Genomic DNA, 18,637 nt, shown 5'->3' on the forward strand with positions numbered 1-18,637 from the left:
TTCTAATGCCTTTGTGTGTGTGCAGATCCATCTTTGCTGTGGAGACCACTCTCTTGGAAGTACTGAAGTTCCCCTGTCAGGACTGCTGAAGAGAGGAAATGTGGAGATTGACCAACACCCTGTGGCAATAGAGGGACCATTTGTTCTTGTTCCACCAAATAGAGCTAAAAAGAAACTGCCACAACTGCCTCTAGATCTGGCTCCTACTGTTGGGGTATCTGTAGTTCTGCAAAGGGAGAACTTGACTACGCAGGTGTGTCTTACCTGTTCATTGTTGGTTTAGACACAGTTTAATGTTAAAAAATTATTAGTGTTTCTTAATCATATTTGACTGGGTTTTGTGTTAAACAAAAAAAAAAAAATGAAATAATTAATTGCTTTATATGAATAACTCTTTCATTGGCATTTTTCTGTGTCAGAAAAATAATCTCATACTATGAAGTGTCATAGACAGAATTTTTCAATGCAAGCTATGGTCAATAAGAAAACTATCATTTATTTCAGCCTTTGATTCCCTTAAATGCTGCAACTGAACCCAAACAGCCACAGGAGAAAGTTCTTTCACCTGTTAGTGGAAAAACAGAGAGCCAGCAACAGAGATCCCAAAATGTCCCGTCTCAAACTGAACAGTGTTCTTCAAAAGAAGATGTAGCAACAGAGAGTGAAGTGGAAAGTCTTAAGTTTGAAAAAGGCACAAAACCAAGGAAAAGGGGTATGTAGTATATAATTTCTTTGCCCAGTTGCTAAGTGTGGTCTTGGATCATGTACTACTCCTTTCTAGTATATTCATGAAGTAGTACTAACTTCTGGTAATAAGTTCCAGGCAAGTCAGAATCATTTGCATAAACAAATAACAGAAGGGGGATAAATGCTGTGATTTGAACATGATTATTGTTAAGTACACTTGCAAGAGCCAGATTAGAGATTTGGGGGTGCGTAGATTACAAGTGAGGTGGATGGTCATAAGCTTGAAAAATCATAACAAAAGTTTTTGGAATTTCCTGGAGTTGTGAATGAGAAGGTTTAGTGCGATGCCTTTGAAGAAACTGACTTGCTCAATGAGATGAAATTGTCTAGTGTTAATTTATTCAATAGAAAAGCAGGGATAATGTGGGATTTTTGAGTTTTCTAAGGAATTTACTATGTGGATTATAATTTGTGAAGACAAATGTTCATATAGTACAGATTCCTGGACAAAACCAAGCAACTGGATTGTTTTGTATGTTTTTACAAGATCCTTTTGTTTAGACTTGGTAGCCCAAGCCCTAGGAAGACTTGTTTCTGATTTGAGAACTCGGAAGTGGAAAAGTGGAAGAGGAACAGAGATAAGAAATACCATGAGAACCAAATAAATCTCAAAAAATGTTGTTTTGCTAAATGTTACTGAGCAGGAATCTTCTTAAGAGGTGGTCCATTAATAAAGTGGAATTATTATTTTTCTAATTATATTTGTATTGCTGATCTTTTGAGCTTTGTCCTTAAGACAGTTCTGTAGAGGAAATTCTGTGTCCTAGAATGGGCTCTCAGGATTTGTCTGCTAATTCAGGCAAATTTTCTTTTAATCCTGACTGATCTTATCTAAGCAACGATTAAGTTCTTTATATGGAGTGTAAAAAGAATGTATTGTGAACCCAGCAGCTGGTTTGAATCTCTGGTTAGGAAATCCAGGATTGTGCTTTTTTATTAATAGTAATAGTAATTTTATAATTCTGTTTCGCTAAGGTGTAAAACATGTCATTTCACATTTGTCTTTCAGGACTGGTGGCTGGCTGCCCTCAAGAGGTTAGCAAACAGTGTTTTGAAGAGCTTCCAACTTTGAAATCACAGAGCAGAGCAAAGTCACCTCTGCAAAATCCCAGTAAGGCAAAATTCATTAAATTTAGTACATTAAATGAAATTTGACTATACGACCAACGTAAATGGATTTTAACAGTAAGCTGTATGTACTTAAAAGCTGTATGACCTTTAAATTCCATTCTGCCAATTCTTTGCACCAAGCAATCTACTGATATTCTACCTGAATCACTTAAGATAGTTTCCTTCATACATTGTGTTAACTAACTGATGTTAAAGTATTACAGCATTTTTCTTTTTTGTAATATTGCTATTAATGCAAGCAAAACACTTAGGATAAAGGAGGAAAGAATAAAATCAATGCTAGTAATGATGTATTTCTTTAAAAATTACAAAAGTGAAAATGGTTTAAATAATTATGAAGGCAATATCAGAACAAGTAGCACTTACAAAAGACTGTCACATTCTTATCTGATATTTTCATTCCCTCATTTTGTAGGGGCTTGGTAGCCTAAATAGCCCTTAAAGTCTTAAACAAAATGTCTTGAACATTTTTCAAGAACGCCTTTTGGAGACCTGTCTATGGGATTTGTAGTTTGATGTTTTACTCTTTGAAGGCAATATTGGGTCTCATTGTAAGGATGCGAGAAGCCTGGATGCAACTGGGCAGGCACTCAATGTTGCTTCTGCTTTCTAAATTATAAAATGGGTGCCACAGTGCATGGGTTCTGTGACCAGAAGCAGATGTGCTTTGCACATTTTTGTTTGCTTCAAAGTAAAATGTGGGGCCAAACTAAAAGCTTGGGGCCAAGGGTGATGCTGCCTTACATGAGCACAATTGACCTGTTAATCTGATTGTCTTTGTAATTCCCCTAAAGAAGTTAATTAATTTTAAAAAGCACTAAAATTCTAAAAGTATTTCTTCTCCTATGCATGCCCTCAAGTTGACTATGAAAAATTAGTATAAACTGAGGTCTTACACCATCTTTCTGACGAATTTAATTTCTTTGATCTTATTGTAAACTTTTATAGGTGAGTTAAACCTTACATAGCTTCAAAGATTAAGGAAAAATATTACAATCCTGTAAGAAGATTTAAAGTATATTGGGGTTTTGGTGTTTTTTCCTTTGGAAGCAGTAAAACTTACAGAAGGAGTGGTTATTTTTCACAGTATTCATTTATTTTACAAGGAATAGAAGTCTCTTAGGGAAGCAACCGCTCTACTTGCATTTAAAATGTGACACTAATCTTTGATATATTTTGTTATTTTTGGGCAGAACAAGTTATAGAAAATGCTCATGAATTCTCTTTTGTGTTTTCAGCTGATAACACAGCTGGTGGTCCAGTAGTGATGTCTCAGCCTAACCCTGTGGGTGTGTCCAGTTCTTCTGAGCCTGTGTCAGCACAGAAGATTGTCATTCCAGCAGCCTCTCACCATTTTTGCTTTTCAATAGACTTAAGAAGTATACGTGGTCTGGAAGTTGGTTTTCCAATAAATTGCATTTTAAGGTACAATTTTTATTGTTATTCTTGGAAAATACAAAGCCTTCATAAGCTGAGAGATTGCTGGTGGCATAGTGCCTCTCTCCTTCTTCAGGCCTTTTAAAATGTAGCAGATTTTCTGTAGCAAAATAATTTAGACTGTTCACCTGGCTTATCACTAAACTGAGCATTAAGGATTGTTGCCTTTTGCTGTAATTGGTAGTAAATATTTCTGGCTACATTTCCAGCTTATCAGTGAAGTGATTTTTTTTTTCTTCGTTTTGTTTTGGTTTTTTTGGTTTAGTTTGTTTTTTGTTTATTTGTTTTTTGTGGTTTTTTTTTTTTTTAGTTTTCCACATTCCACCAAGAACTCTTTACAGTGTTTTAGTGAGAGACAGATCACTGGTTTGTGTATGAATCCAAAGGAAATCCATTCTAGCTTTAATGAAGAATCAGTGTATCTGAGAGACTTGTAAATACAGGGGTGATTTTGATGGTTTAAAAAAAGAAATTCTACTTTCATTATAGCAATTATTGATGGTGTATTTGAAGTGAGTGATTAATAATAGTTTTTACAATTTGTCTTCTCATTTCCATCAGGGTGCTTTTGATATTTGTGATTAAATGTATCTTTAAATGGTGATTCAGTCAAATTTCTGAGTGTTTCTGACTGGGGAGTTGCCTCTCCGTTTGCTCTGCCTCTTTTCTGGCAGAGCTTGATTCATACGGTTTTAACTAGTCGCTGGGAAGTCTAGTTGCAGTGGTGGATCATGGGGTTTAGATTTTGTCTGAACTAGGTTGAAAAGGTGTGGATGAGATGTAGAGCTAGAATATTTTAAAATACGGCTACTATAGCCTGCACCATTAATGTCTTTCCATATTGGCTACATTAGTAAGTAATATGCTGAAAGCAAGTTACAATGGATGGAATTTTGCCACATAAAATATTTTATGTAACATTTGAATAGTTAATTTGTTTCAGAACAGTAACAACACAGGGTTTTTTTGTTTTATGCGCTTGAATTTTTATAGTCAGTGATGAACATGGAAGGAAGCTGAAGCGGAGAAACATCCAGATACATGAACATTAAGAAAAGTTGCAGGATAAAAAATTGCATATTCACTGTAGATTGGAAGCATTATTTTATTCCAGTCTAAACAAGCTCTTTCAACAGCTCTTTACGAAAGGTGGAGAGTGCATTTTTTATATATAGAAACATCATTTGATTTTATTAGGAGCTTAGCTGACAGCTGGCATCATCAGTTTGAACAAACTGAAGTTTATGATGTTCATGACCTCCTCTTTGTTACAGTTTATGGTACACTGAAATTTGCCAGTAGAGTAGTTTCAGGCCACATTTTAAGTCATATTGGTAAAATGATTTGACTTGCCTTTCAGTCAATTAAACTATGGAGATGAAAAAGCTAGTGAAATTTCTAATGATTCTGACACTGTGTGTATGTATGCCTAGTTATCAGTTATTGCATGTTAGTCTAGTCTGAACCTTAAGTACAGTTACAGGTGTTCTCAAGGAACAATCTACACGTGAGTATAAATTTTTCTTCTGTTTGTCTGCTCAGTTTATGTAATAATTGCAGAGTTCTAGTAAAATATGAATTCATCTGGAAGTGAACAAACAGGTTATAAAAACTTCTTTTGTCGAGGCAGCAGCCATTATAATCCAGAAGCTGGATTGTTCCTGAAGTAAATGACAACGTAAATACTTGACGGTTAAGTTCTATTGTTGAATGTAGTAGTATACGTTTCTCAAACTTTGATGCAAGTCATGCTTTACTAAATTATGTGTAAACTGGTTTTCCTGTTGCAGAGGTACAAAAAAGCTATCTATTTATAGAATTATTATTTTTGTTATTGTTTTTATTAGGTACTCGTACCCATTTTTTGGCAGTGCAGCACCTATTATGACAAGTCCACCTGTAGAAGTTAGAAAGAACATGGAAGTCTTTCTTCCAAAGTCATATTGTGCATTTGACTTTGCAACTATGCCTCATCAGCTTCAAGATACATTCTTCAGGTAGTAATTTGCAATTTTTTTAATCTTAATTACACTTTTCTAGGTTTTGTTGTAAATGCAGTCACATTAAGATTATCAGTGCTAGAATTTAGTAAATAATTCAAGGACTAATGCGAATAAATACTTAATAGCTACTCTTCCAGTTTCTCTATTATCATTTAAAGTCAGGAATTCTACAGTTCTGGATTTTCTCTCTTGCATACTTAGGTATTGTTGCTTACAGAAACAGGTACAATTTCCATAAATTTTAAAAGTAAAGCTTGATAACATCGTTTTTGACAAAGTACTTCTTGAAATATGAAAATTCTTTCTTTTTAATATGCAACGTCCATATGATATCTTTAAAAATACAGCAGGTGCCTGGAAAAGAGTTTGCAGTGTTGAGGGCTGTAAAACATTTCTCCTAGTAGTTCCACCAGATTTCAAGAAATGATTAAGATGTAAAAAAATCATCAAAATAGTATTTCTAAAGTAGCGCTGGGGGTGCTGTCTTTTGAGTGACAATGGCTAAAATTCTTTTGTAAGTATTTATAAATTAAGATGATCAAGCTGTGTTAGGACTATTCTTTGTCTCTCACTGTAACATTGTTAGTCTCCAGTTGAAGAAAGGAATGATAATCTGAATCAAGTGATTGAGAAGATACAAAGTCAGTCAATCTCATTCCTCTAAGTGAAAGGCAGTGAAACCAACTCATATTTTGACTTTTGTAACCATCACTGATTTAAGAAGTTACTGCTAGAACGTGAGATTCTTCTGAATAAGAATGCCTCCTGTTTCATTTTGGTGCCTGACACAAAGATCCCTGCTTTGTTTCAGATTGCCTCTGCTGGTTGAATTGTGGCACAAGGATAAAACAGCCAAAGACTCACTTCTAGGAATGGCAAGGCTTCAGCTCTCTAATGTTTTGGCTTCAGAAAAGACCCGCTTCTTGGGTGGGAATGGTGAACAATGCTGGCGTCAGACTTGCAATGAAACAATCAGTTTCACAGCAGCACAAGGGTAAAACTATTTAAAAAATACTTAGCTCTGTAGCAAGTTTTCTAGAGTAGTTTGTTTAGTGTTTCTCTGAAAAACAGCTTTTCCTGCATAGCTTTTTGAATAGGTAAACAGGCTGCAGAGTACTGCAGTATGCAGAGGAGGGAATAGGCATCCAAGAGATGAAAAGCTAAATTGCCTCTTCATATTGAGCAGTGTATACACTACTACCAAAGTCATTGTAATAAACTTTTATGTAATCATGATCCTGGGTAAGTTAAACTTCACAGACAGATTAAGAAATAAACAATTGGAAAAAAGGTTCTGAGGCACTTCCAAAAGGAAGTCACTAAATTATATAAAAGTTGATATTCCATAATATATTTAACATTATTTGTCCATAGTATGCTTTTAGATACAACTAACTGACTTTGGTGAAAGTTAGGAGGACAGATGCACCTAGAGAATGGAGATGTCTCCTGTTTTTTCAGGATAGTAGCAGGGGTTTCAGCTTGTGTACATCAGAAGGAGCAGTATTAGCTCATACTCTGTCTGAAGACAAATGTTCATTTACATGGAGCAGTGCTGAGGCTTTATATTTATAGGTATATTTATATTTGTGTGTGTGTGTATTTTTCTATTTTTCTTTTTGATTGGTAGTTACTTCTGTCCTGTGTCCTTGTTGAAGATGATTAGTGTTTACAATCAGCGTCTAGACCCTCTTTTTTTCTTTGTAATGATGGAATTTGATTATGCCCTTAAAATTAAACATAATTGCTATTAAGACTGAGGTCAATTTTAAACAGCTAATGCAACAGATTTTAGAAAATGCATTTTATGTTTAACTCACAGGAAATTTCATGTTAGTGACTGGGTGTCTCCTCTCCTCCCAACTTAATAAGAAATTAACTCAACTTAATAAAAAATTAACCTCTGGCTTTGCTTAAACTTCTGTGGGAAAGCTGGCATGGCCTCATTCTCTGAAGAGTTACTTTAAGGTCTCACCGTACATTAAGCTTTATACTTTTTCCGTTAGTTAAATGAAACCTGGTTTTGCACAAAGCATAACCACTAGATGGCATTCTCAAAATGTAGTAAGGTCTGTGTTTTTCTGTGCTAACCCCTTCTTTTTCTTGCTCTTGTTGGCATAACCTTCTTTTCACACTGGTACGTTCAACAGACTTGTCCAATCATTTACTCGGATCTCTGAGGTCAACTAATGCAAATCTTGTTTTCTTTTTTAGTCAGTAGCCAATGGAAAGTTGTAAGAATTTAATGCAGCCATTTATTTTAAGTGAAGTACAAGCATTTATTGGATTTTTTCCTTTGCAAATAGAAGTATAGTGTAAAAGCCTGCACCCTTGTAAAAAGCATTTAGTGTCATCTAATCTATATTCGCTGAAAGTGAATTTCTGTGAAAACTACAGCTGTGGTTAATTCTTTCAGCATCTTGTTGCTTGGTATGTTCTGCAGCTTCCAGGTGATGAGTGATTGTGTAATTTGCCTTTGAGTGATGATCACTGAAATGAGAGGTTTTGTTTTGACCAAGGTCTACAATTCAGTGTACTTTCATGTGAAACTTTTGATCATTTGCAGTTACATGATTTTCTGTTCCTTCTCTTAATACCTTTCTGTGAAAAGGACTGGCTTTGTTTACTACAGTTTGACTGTGATTAGAGATGAGGCAGTCGGAAACAAACTGTTCTTAAGCAGAAACCACAACTACTTTCACATTAATTTTTTTAAAATATCTGTTATGTAGGTATTGTTTCTGTGCAAGGGCAGGTAGATATTTTAACCTCTTTGTGATTTGAAGTTGCCATTTCCCTATACTGAAGCTTCCAGAAATGTGTTTATAGAAATCCAAGGATGTTTTACCACAAATAAAATGCTAAGTTACTTATATTGTGGATAACTAGAAGGTTACTGTTAAAGTCTAAGCAAGGAAAACTAAGGAAATTTAATGAGTATCTTAAGTTGAAGTCAGCAGCAGTGCCTGTATATGAACAGTTACATCATTAGATTTAGGACTGTAGGTAAAATTTTGGATTATTCCCTCATTGCAGGGATGTATTGATCATAGTAATTTGTTAGTTAAATAGGTTTCTAATGCCAAGTTTAAGTCAGAAGGCTTGACATTAATTCATAAACTAGGCCCTAACTTAACAATATATATATAGGAGAGCATGTTTGAGCTCTCACATGGGCAAGTGTTTAGAGATTCTGAGCTTGCACAGAACAACTTCAGCTTTGCTGTTGGGTGTTGGGTGTTACAGTTCTTTTTCTGTATCTTTAGGCAGTTTTAATTAAAATAACATTCTAATGCTATTTATAGGTCAGGCACCAGAATAGCAGAGCTTTCGTACACCATCACCTTGGAAGACTACGGACTTGTCAAAGTGCAAGAAGTTATGGTGTCAGATTCTTCTCAAGTAAATTTTATATAAAATCTTTTCTTTTTCCTTTGAACATGTCTTTGACAACTTAAAGTTCCAATGAAAAATCCACTCTTATTATATCAGGATGTAGGTGCTGGTCAGCAGCAGCGTGTCCCTCACACTCAGCTTTGCCGTGCCCCAGAAGACCATCCAGAACCTCGAGAAACTCTGGAATACAAAGCAGCACTGGAGTTAGAAATGTGGAAGGAAATGCAAGAGGACATTTTTGAAAATCAGGTTTTTGCTCTCTTTTTTATTACCTAAATTATGTGATTGCCAGAGAAGTTTTAATAGAATTGATACCGATAACAACCTTAATTATGTTTTATTTTAGTATTTCAAGTAAGAACTAAATTTTACTTATACAGAATATTAAAGCTTCAGATGTAAACGACTCCATTCACAAATTTCATGCTCTTACTTAATGAAGAAGGTTAATTCTTAAGAAAGTGAAGAAAGTCTTGGGTTTGAACTGCAGAATACCATCTTCACAATTTTCCATTACTCTTTATAAAGTACAATAGATTCAAGATTCAAACTATTGATGTTAAATATTAATTCTATATTCTGTTAGTTGCATCTCAAAAACCATTACTGTCTACTCTTGAAGTTGTTCTATGTGTTTTTGTTTACTTCTTTTGAAAAGGTAGTGAAAATCTAGTCGTTCTTTGGATATTTTTCTCAAACATGCATTTACTTTGCATTTTGTACTTCAGTCTAAGATGTCTTTCACTATCAGAATCATATCTTGAGCTATACAAGTCAGCATACTAAACACTTTTGCTTCAAGACTTAGGTCTGCTAGTACTCTAAAGGTGCACTTTCAGCAATTTTGATCTGGTTTGGGATTTTTTTTTTTTCTCTGAAAGCTTAAAAAGAAGGAAATGGTCCATATGCAAGCACTTGCAGAGGAATGGAAGAAAAGAGACAGGGAGAGAGAGGCATTAGTGAAGAAAAAGGTAAGGAAATTCCTCCTTATATTTGCAGAAGGTCTAAATTGTTATAAATCTAACAAGGTATTTGGTAACATGTATCAAAGATCTGTAATTATCCTTTGCAACTACTGATATGCATGCAGCTAGTCTACAACAGTGCAAAAGAATTCAAAGTAGCCTTTAATCATAGAATATTTGTTAGAAATTTCCATAGATTAGTTTTGCTGTATATGGGAGCTGTTTGATTGCATTTTGCTTGCCTGGTCAAAAAGCCCTTCTGTGGCCTATGAGTTAGAAGTAAGTACTCCATTGCAAGTTTTTAAGAGCAAGATACTTGTTTTATATGGAAATTTCCAAATAAAAGCTGTCAATATTTTATACCTTTTCCCTCCTTTGTTTAGGTAGCAGAATATAATGTTTTGGAAGGACAGCTTCAGAAAACCCTGAGAGATCTGGATAAGCGAGAGAGACAGCTTTTTAATGCTGAATCAGAGGTAAAAACTGGTTGTATTAAACAATGTAATTGCATTAGCTACTTCTATGAGGTTTGAGTTTTCACATAGTGACAACTGTGCTTTGTGTGTAAGATACTAACTAGACACGTTCAGAGTGATGTGTAGAGGAACACTAGCAATTAAGCCAAGTTTTGTTACAGCTACACTTTTTTACTGAAATAGAAATTCTGTGAACTTTTAAATGGGTTGATAGGATTACAGAACTGTAAACCTTCTATTCTTGACAGAATTAATGTCAGTGCAGACATTTGTGTTACATTAGCATATCTCTGTTTGAAGTTTAGCACTGTCAGGTGACTGTTGTACACATACACAAGAGTGCCTCACTTCAAAAAGTAATTGCTAGATTGTTTGTTGAAATAGGAGAACGTGACAAGAAGATCTGGGAGAAACTTCAGGTTTTGTTTTCCAACGTTTTCAGAGTTCCTACTTCTGTTTATTTTTTCCAATAATGACAGGGTGAAAGAGGATGCAGGAGAAACCAGTAACTACCACTGTACTAACACGCCCAATCTGGCAAAGTGTGTGTCACTTCAGGGTTGCTAGTCATATGGAAAGAGAAAATAAACTGCCTATTCTTGTATTTCAGGACAAACTCAAAATTACGTAGGTAAAATACTGTGGTGTTTTAGCTGTGCAAACAGCTAAACTTTCTTTCCTCTTTGTAACTCAGATTAATTTTTCTAGCCTACTCATGCCTTCTGTGTTGTAACAAAATTGATAATACCCAACGCAGAAATTCACTGGCTGAGACAGTGTTCTGTTCAGTACCCAGGCTGTCTGTACCTCAAGGTGCAGTTTGTGCTGTAAATAATGTTTTGACGTCAGAATCTGTGCAACAAAATCTGGTGCTCCCATTTGGCCAAGTGCATTTCAGTCTTAGTAGAAGTAGTTATTTTGAATCTTATGTAGATTTTTCTAAAAACTTTCTCAAAGTTTAGTAAGATTCTGATCTGAGAGCTAGAGATGATAAAAATCAGTGGATTCAAAAAACATCTGGTCAAAATAATGTAGTGTTCAGTTAGCAAATTACAGTTTGAGAAACGGGACATTGGAGAAGTTTCTATTCAGCTAGCAGTCATCTGGGACAGTAGCATCTTTCTAGAAAGTTCAAATGTGTCAAGGATTGTTCTTCTGTTTATCTTGATGAGAAGTTATCTCAATATGCTCAGTTTGAACAGTGCAGTCTCACTGACCTAAAGACTTTTTGGCTGTAGCTGTGACTTTCACACTCTCTGCAGTGAATTGGAATATTTAGCTTTTCACATTGTAGTAGGAAGGTGGAAGTGAAACCTGCCTCGAGCAATTGTGTAGAATAATTTAGATTGTACAGAGGAGCTCCTGAGAGCTTTGTTTTTACAGTAGTAAAGCAAGAGTATATTTGTAGCCCCAATACAATAATTGGCAGATTGGTAGTTAAACTGAAAGTCAATAAGAACATATATAATGAACAGTTGAACAATTTTATTAATTTCAAAAATTAATAACAATTTTTCTGTCATGAATAGCAGTAACAGTTGTAAGACTTTTCAAGTGAAGCTCTCACTCATCTGAATTAATGTAAATGTGTCTCTTTTTAAGCTTCAAAGAGTAAAGAAGGAGCTGCAAGCAGAGCATGAACGAAATCTGCAGGTGCTTCAGGATTCTGTGCGTCGAGCCAGGGAGGAATGTGCACACCAGCTAGAGCTAGAAAGGTCAAAAATCAAACAACTGGAAGAAGACAAGCTTCGCTTACATCAGCAGGTATGTACACAATAAAAGTAAGCATTTTTCTAAGAATACCAAGTTCAGTAGTGGTTTGGAGGCAATTGTATTCGGGCAACTTTGTAACAAACATTTTATTTAAATTGGGATTTCTGTGCTGAGATCCATCTGTGTCAGTCTTTCTCAGTTGTATGGCCAGTTTGTAGTGTGGTGCTTGTGATTATTTTTTCAACGTTGAAAATCAAGTTTCATTTAAAAGCTTACATTACATTAATAGCTAAAGAAATCGGTTATTGTCTTTGGCATTATGTCTCTGTCTGTTTTAAAAATAAATAGGTAAAAATGAAAGGTGTTAAACAGCAGTATCTTTTGTTCAAGTTCAATAGGTTATTGTAGTTCTGTGAGAAAAAGAATGACATTACATGAAGAGCCTGAACAGCAGTGTACATTTCAGTAACTTAAATAATTATTGGTGATTAACATCTAAGTAGTTTAACCATGCAGTTAGTTATTGCAAAATAGTATTTCTGTTATCCTTATTGGGATGGAAGGGGAACTCTCTTGTTATTGCAGTCTTCTATTCTGAGAGTAGTACTTTCTAAACAGAAAATTTAGACCATGTTCTGTTTTCCTGTAAGCTAACTTTGGCACTAACAACAAGGATAGTCTAGACATTTTTTCTGACTGTTAAAGTAAACTGTAAAAGTTAGTACGTATTTTTTTAAGCTGTTATTACATTAGACACATAATTTGTTATTAAGTAGATTAAATCTTACAAATGCCTAAGGGTTCTGAAAAGTATTTTGTTTATGTAGATTAATTACTTGCTTTGTTTTTTGTGTCTAATATGTGATAGTGATAATCCAATATTAGCTTTCACTGTTCGAAAAACTGTATCAGCCAAAGCCATATTTTTGTACATAGGAAGGGTTCTAATAGATTTTTGTGAGTTTTTTAGTTCTGTGATAAATACTGTTCTTAACATACTTCTTTATTCGTTAGCATATGTCAACCACAGTACAGTGAACTTTTTTAAAATGTAGCTAATACAAAAATGTTGCTAACCTTGAAGATAGTTATTTTGACTGTTCTACTTCAGAGCACTCGCTGAATCGAGATGAAGAAGCTGCAGAATGCTGTCCTATTCAAAGTGATAAGCAGATCACTTTTGCATTTTATGTGTTGTTGGCAGCTGCTAGTAACTCTTGTTCAAGTGACCAAATGCCACCAGCTAGTATTCCTAATTATTCATTCTTTCAGCTCCCACTGACCATTTTTAGCTTCAACTGACCTTTTCTAAATAAAATAGAATCTAAATAAAGTAAAATCACAATCACTTTATTTTTCCTATTCAGAACAGACATAGAGTTGTCTGACCGAAGATCACTTAGCTCAGTATTGTGGTGCAGCAATGGCTGGATTTAGAGGATAAGAAAAAAGGAAGTGAGACTCTGAAAAAAATGCAGTTTTGGTATATCCAGCAAGACCATTAAGGGTTATATGTACTCTTTGCCAGAATCAGTTTCAAACTCAGTAGCCATCTATGAAAGTTTTCTTCATGATCTCATATGATTCCTTTAAAAAAGTATTTAGTATTGCAACATCCTATGGCAGTGAGTTCTGAAATTTAATTATGTCTTTTGTATTTAAAAACTTCTTTTTATTGATTTTAAGCACATTTCTTACTAATTATGAAGGCGCCTTTAGTGCCTGTGCAACATACTGTTGCTGATTACATAGGTGGCTGTTGTTCTGTTTCTCTTCCAAACACAAGTCCCACTATGTTTTCTCTTCTTTTGTACTAAGGCCATTTTTTTCCGGAGCATCCTGGCTGTCTTCTTCTGTGCTGTTCCTGCTATGCTTCAATATGTGATGGTTGTTGCCATATATTGAGCATGAGACAGGCTTTTTTCTTTTCCTTTGTTGGGGGTGAGGTTTTGTTTGCTTACTTTGGAGTTTCACTCTAGGGCCCTGCTCTTTGTAATTTGCACAAGCAGAAAGTTTCTGTTGCCACCAGATGAGTCTCTTCTTTTAAGACCTTTTTGGATGTGGAATTTTTTGTCTGTGTGACTTTTTGGGTTTTTCACTGCATGTTAAATGTTCTGGTATAAGTGGTCTTATTCCATACCTTTTAAAGGGATTTGCCAATACGCAATTTCCACACTTAGATACTTAGAGATCTCTAGAATTCAACCTGTTTTGAGGTAAGCCCCACTATGTACAAGAGGAGATCCTTGAAGCATCCACCTTGAGGAACATCTTTCTGAATAAGGAAGTTGTGCTTTATTTGTGGGATTTTTATAGCTTCTTCATGTCCATAGTTCTGAGTTCTCATAAAATATTCAGTTTTTGAGAGTGTTTCCAGAACAAAACAAGAAATTAAATATTGTTTTAGAAGTTCCAAGGAGAGCTGATATTTTTAATAGCTAAAGAAATTGGTTATTCTTTGGCATTATGTCTCTGTCTGTTTTAAAAATAAATAGGTAAAAATGAAAGGTGTTAAACAGCAGTATCTTTTGTTCAAGTTCAATAGGTTATTGTAGTTCTGTGTGAAAAAGAATGACAGCAAACTCTGTTTTTGTATCGCTCCCTGGGAAATATCTTTGCTTTCTTACATCCATTCTGTAACAATCATAAATGCAAAAAGCCGAAATCTGGGAGAAAAATAAAGCTGACCCAATTAGAAGATCCAAAGAATTAAACTATTATTGTACTAGTAGAAATTGTTAGCTTTGAAACAGAAATGAGTTCTCTAAAGCATTTTCACCCAGTATTTAAACTGTGGGATAGAATTCATGTAAATATTTGCATTATCTAGTTGGACATAAATACAAGATCAGCACATGGGATCATTTTCTAGTGTGGAATGCTTCAGTTCCATCAGGTGTATTAAGGTATTTATAGTTGAGTAATATTTAACAAAAGAAGAAAATCTCACAAAAAGTTCTTAGTATTTTAAATATATTATAAAAAATGCTGTTAAACATTTGACTTCATTACTTTCTCTGTAGCAAGTGATTGTGTATTGGCATCATTTTTCAAATTACCCATTGTATGTAAAAAGCAAAGCACTCTCTTTATAAAAATCTTCTTGAAACTGTGGAAATACACTGTGAGGGCAGAGGTACTCAGCATTAAGTCATTAGTCACTGAAGCCTTTCTACTTTAAGCTTTCTTCTAAATCATTTGGCTGTACAAATTATTAGTCGTTTCCTTTCACAGACATTCCTAAAAAAGTTATGCTGTGAAATTGAGTAAGTAATAAAACTTCATATAGTAGATAACACTGGCTTTCTTCAAAAGATGTGTAAATCTTAGTATTATGCTTTCTGTATTTCTTCTGCAAGTTGTTTTAGAAATGTGAACAAAAATATGCATAAATCTTGATATTATGTTTATGAGGACAGACTTGTTTTTTTCTTTCCAGTACTGAGCAAAAATCCTTCTTAAAACTCTTCCTATTAAAACATTGCTGTGTGCCATCATCAAGAAATCATTAATTATGAATGTGTAACTTTCAGTGTCTGTTTTATATCAGATAATTGACAGTAAAATGTTGCTTCCAAGGACTAAGAGGTAACTTAAATTCGGTCATCTAATTATTTGTCTGTGAATGGGCTTTTCTGCTAACTTGCATTTTGGTTTTTTTAATGTAGCTTTTTGAAGCAGAAAATAAGCATAAGACTTTAGAGAAGGAGTTCCAGCAATACAAAGAACAGCAAAGTAGCAAACCAGAAATCCAGCTACAATCAGAAATAAATCTTCTCACTTTAGAAAAGGTATGTTGGATTTTTCTAGTATTTAAAAATTGTCACAATGGTGTATTCACTGATAAAAGGGATGTAGTATACTACTGTGTGAGGAAGTGTTAATTTGTCCATTTTGGTTTACTTTTTCCAATAATTTCTTCAGGGTTTAAATATTCAGACACAAATAACATCAACAGTTTCCTTACTTCTGTAGAGGAAGCACTAATGTTAGCCTCCAACACAGGAAAAAACCATAACCTATATATTTGAATAATGATTTATGATGGGGTCTCTGAACATTCTGTTTAAAAAACTGAAGAAAGATGATTTTCTTGAGGATTAATTTAAACTGGTTTTCTATTATTTGCATTTTCATGATTAAGTATTTCTGCAAAGAGGTTTTGTCACTTGTCAATAAAATGGAATCACTGTCATAATTGATTTGCTAAAAAGCCATATATTCCCACAGTAGAGAATTTAATTAAAGCCACAGATATGGTCATTTAATGCTCAGAGTTATTGTGAGATTTGAGTAAAATTGTTGGTGAAATAAGCTGAAAAAAAAACTGGCCAGGCTTCTTGGCACAAAATATACTCACTAATGTGGCCTGTCTGTATTCAGTCTGTATGTTGCTCTGTGCTTTAATAACTTCTAATAATACAAGCAACTGATGGAAAATATTTTTGTGCTTCTACAGACTTTTTAAGCTCTTTAATTAAATATTTTTAGATTTGCTATTTTTGTTAGATGAACTAAACAAACCAGTTCTTTAAGATCTTCACAAGTTTAATGAAAATAATTTTTGTCAGATTCAAAAAAAGTACTTCCTCAGAGATGTGAAAAATACTTAATTTTTAATTGTGTTTATAAGTATTTTCATTTGTCTTTTAATGCAAAAGTTTTTGCACAGATAATGAAATTATTTTTTTAGCGGTAAAAACTTTTGAAGATGTATTTAGTTGGTAATATCATAGGTTCACACTAGATGCAGAGATTTTAAAGAATGGCTGGAGCAGATGGGTATTTCAGAGAAAATAATGTAAGCCATATCTTCCATCAGCAAACTAAAAAAAAAAAAATCTATGTACCTTTATAAGTGGGATTTATCCATCAGCATTTTCATTAAATTAGTGTTTATAATCTTACTTTGAATCACAAAAGGATTGAGGGGATGGCTGATCTGAGAATCTTAAATTTAATGTTACATCAGTAGATTTAGTGCTAAAAACTAATCTTTTTCTTTGTATAGACGGCCGTCCAATAAAAATAAGGTTATATTTTAAACAAGAAAATGTTCTTGTGCCATAATATTTATGTTATAATGTATAACAGCTTTAGATGATGTTGTATATTATGCTACATAAACACTTTTCTTAAACCAGACCCTTTGTGTATATACATCTTTCAGTGATTGTTACTGCTGTTATTGCTTCAGCTGATATGATTTTAATTGCTTTTAGGTTGAACTTGAAAGAAAGTTAGAGTCAGCTACCAAGTCAAAGCTTCACTACAAACAACAATGGACGAGGGCTTTGAAAGAACTTGCAAGGTTAAAACAGGTATGCAGGTTTTCATTGGTCATGTGAGACAACTGAGTTATTGTCATGTTGGAAGCTGCTGGGATTACTGTTAACTACTGTTTTCATGTTATTAGTGTTTGTTTTTGCAAAGTAAAGCTCTCAGCTGTGCTTTTAACAAAAATGAGAACAGCAAAACTAGCTTGTGTTTGACTTTGAACTCAGGAAAGACCAAGGCTCAGACCTGCAAAGAAGGCTGAACTATTTAAAAGCAGACACGATTAGAAAAATAAAAGGTTTAGTTTAATTCCAAATAATTCTGCATCAGTTCTTCCAGGAAAATATTTTGCCGCAATCCCAAACATCTCGAACAGTTACGTAATAACTGTTTTGTATTTTATTTGTATAATGAATGAAGGGTAAAGATGAGAAACAAATCTTCACTTTTAGAAATAAGGGTTTAAGTTTTGATGAATGCATAAAATGAAGAAAACTTAACTTACACTGGATGTGAAATTTTTCTCTGCTTTTGGAAATGCTAACCTGCTAATGTAATATACTATTTTACTTCTAGGTTTTAACAGAGCTCTTATGTGTCTGTGGACATCTATATAGATACAGTTATATACTTTTGACTTGAAATTACTGTTTAAACGTGCAGTAGTATCAGTTTCATCCTGGTTGAATCTGTTTTACATGTTGTGTTTTGTCATCATCTGTCTTTTGTGAATTCCAGTAAACATTAGCTAAACTATGTGCAGACAAACAAATTAGTAGATCATTAATCCCAATCGATTCATGAACAAACCTTGACATGAGCACAGACCTTCAGTATTCACATTTAGTAAAAGGTTTTTATTGCCTGTTTTCACACTTATTTCCAACTTGAAAGAACACTGTTGGGTTTTCTTAAAGATTATGGTACCTTCTTCGTTTCTACTGATAGAATATTCAGGTTTTGGAGAATAAGAAGTTAAGCCTGTGTTCTTCTATTTTATAGTGCTTCTTTAGTCTGTATTTATGTTTGAAGAGAGTCAATGCACACCGCAATGATTTTTAGTTAGTAAGTCAAAACTAAGCTTCATTTGCAGTCTTCAAATTGTACCTCTTTTGCTGAGTGATAAAAGGAGTCATCTACAATTTGTGAAACATCTGTGCTTGAGAAGGTGATAGGAGGAATATAAACCTTATCCCTCTGATTAAGATTTCTTCAGCAGTCATGAAATATCCAGCCTACTTTTTCTTGCATGTTTTAAAATTTCCCATAGATTAAAAGCAAAGATTGTCACTTGCCACACTAACACTAATGTATATCACTATCAGGTTCTTGCTACAAATTTCATCACCAAAGACCTGGTGAACTGATTTCATTAATATGTGTTGATGGTTTCAACTGAACCTCTTGATGAAAGTCTGAACCATGAAATAAGTTGGCATGTGCAGTGGATTATGCTACCTAAAACTTCTACAACAGAACAAACCCTTTCAAT

General features: G+C 34.1%; 1 protein-coding gene across 2 annotated transcripts in view; it reads left to right on the top strand.

Moving 5' to 3' along the window:
* Positions 1 to 18,637, top strand: part of CEP120 (centrosomal protein 120) — a 37,842-nt gene that overhangs the window by 8,911 nt on the left and 10,294 nt on the right. For both annotated transcript variants that reach the window (XM_063179972.1, XM_063179974.1), the window contains exons 7-19: positions 26 to 253; positions 505 to 712; positions 1,757 to 1,858; positions 3,117 to 3,303; positions 5,163 to 5,312; positions 6,130 to 6,312; positions 8,624 to 8,720; positions 8,811 to 8,963; positions 9,596 to 9,685; positions 10,063 to 10,155; positions 11,758 to 11,919; positions 15,537 to 15,659; positions 17,091 to 17,189. In XM_063179972.1, coding sequence (XP_063036042.1) covers positions 26 to 253; positions 505 to 712; positions 1,757 to 1,858; positions 3,117 to 3,303; positions 5,163 to 5,312; positions 6,130 to 6,312; positions 8,624 to 8,720; positions 8,811 to 8,963; positions 9,596 to 9,685; positions 10,063 to 10,155; positions 11,758 to 11,919; positions 15,537 to 15,659; positions 17,091 to 17,189 — 1,875 coding nt within the window. The remainder of the gene's footprint in view (positions 1 to 25; positions 254 to 504; positions 713 to 1,756; positions 1,859 to 3,116; positions 3,304 to 5,162; positions 5,313 to 6,129; positions 6,313 to 8,623; positions 8,721 to 8,810; positions 8,964 to 9,595; positions 9,686 to 10,062; positions 10,156 to 11,757; positions 11,920 to 15,536; positions 15,660 to 17,090; positions 17,190 to 18,637) is intronic.

The sequence above is a fragment of the Melospiza melodia genome, chromosome Z, assembly GCF_035770615.1.
Source record: "Melospiza melodia melodia isolate bMelMel2 chromosome Z, bMelMel2.pri, whole genome shotgun sequence".
Lineage (NCBI taxonomy): Eukaryota > Metazoa > Chordata > Aves > Passeriformes > Passerellidae > Melospiza > Melospiza melodia.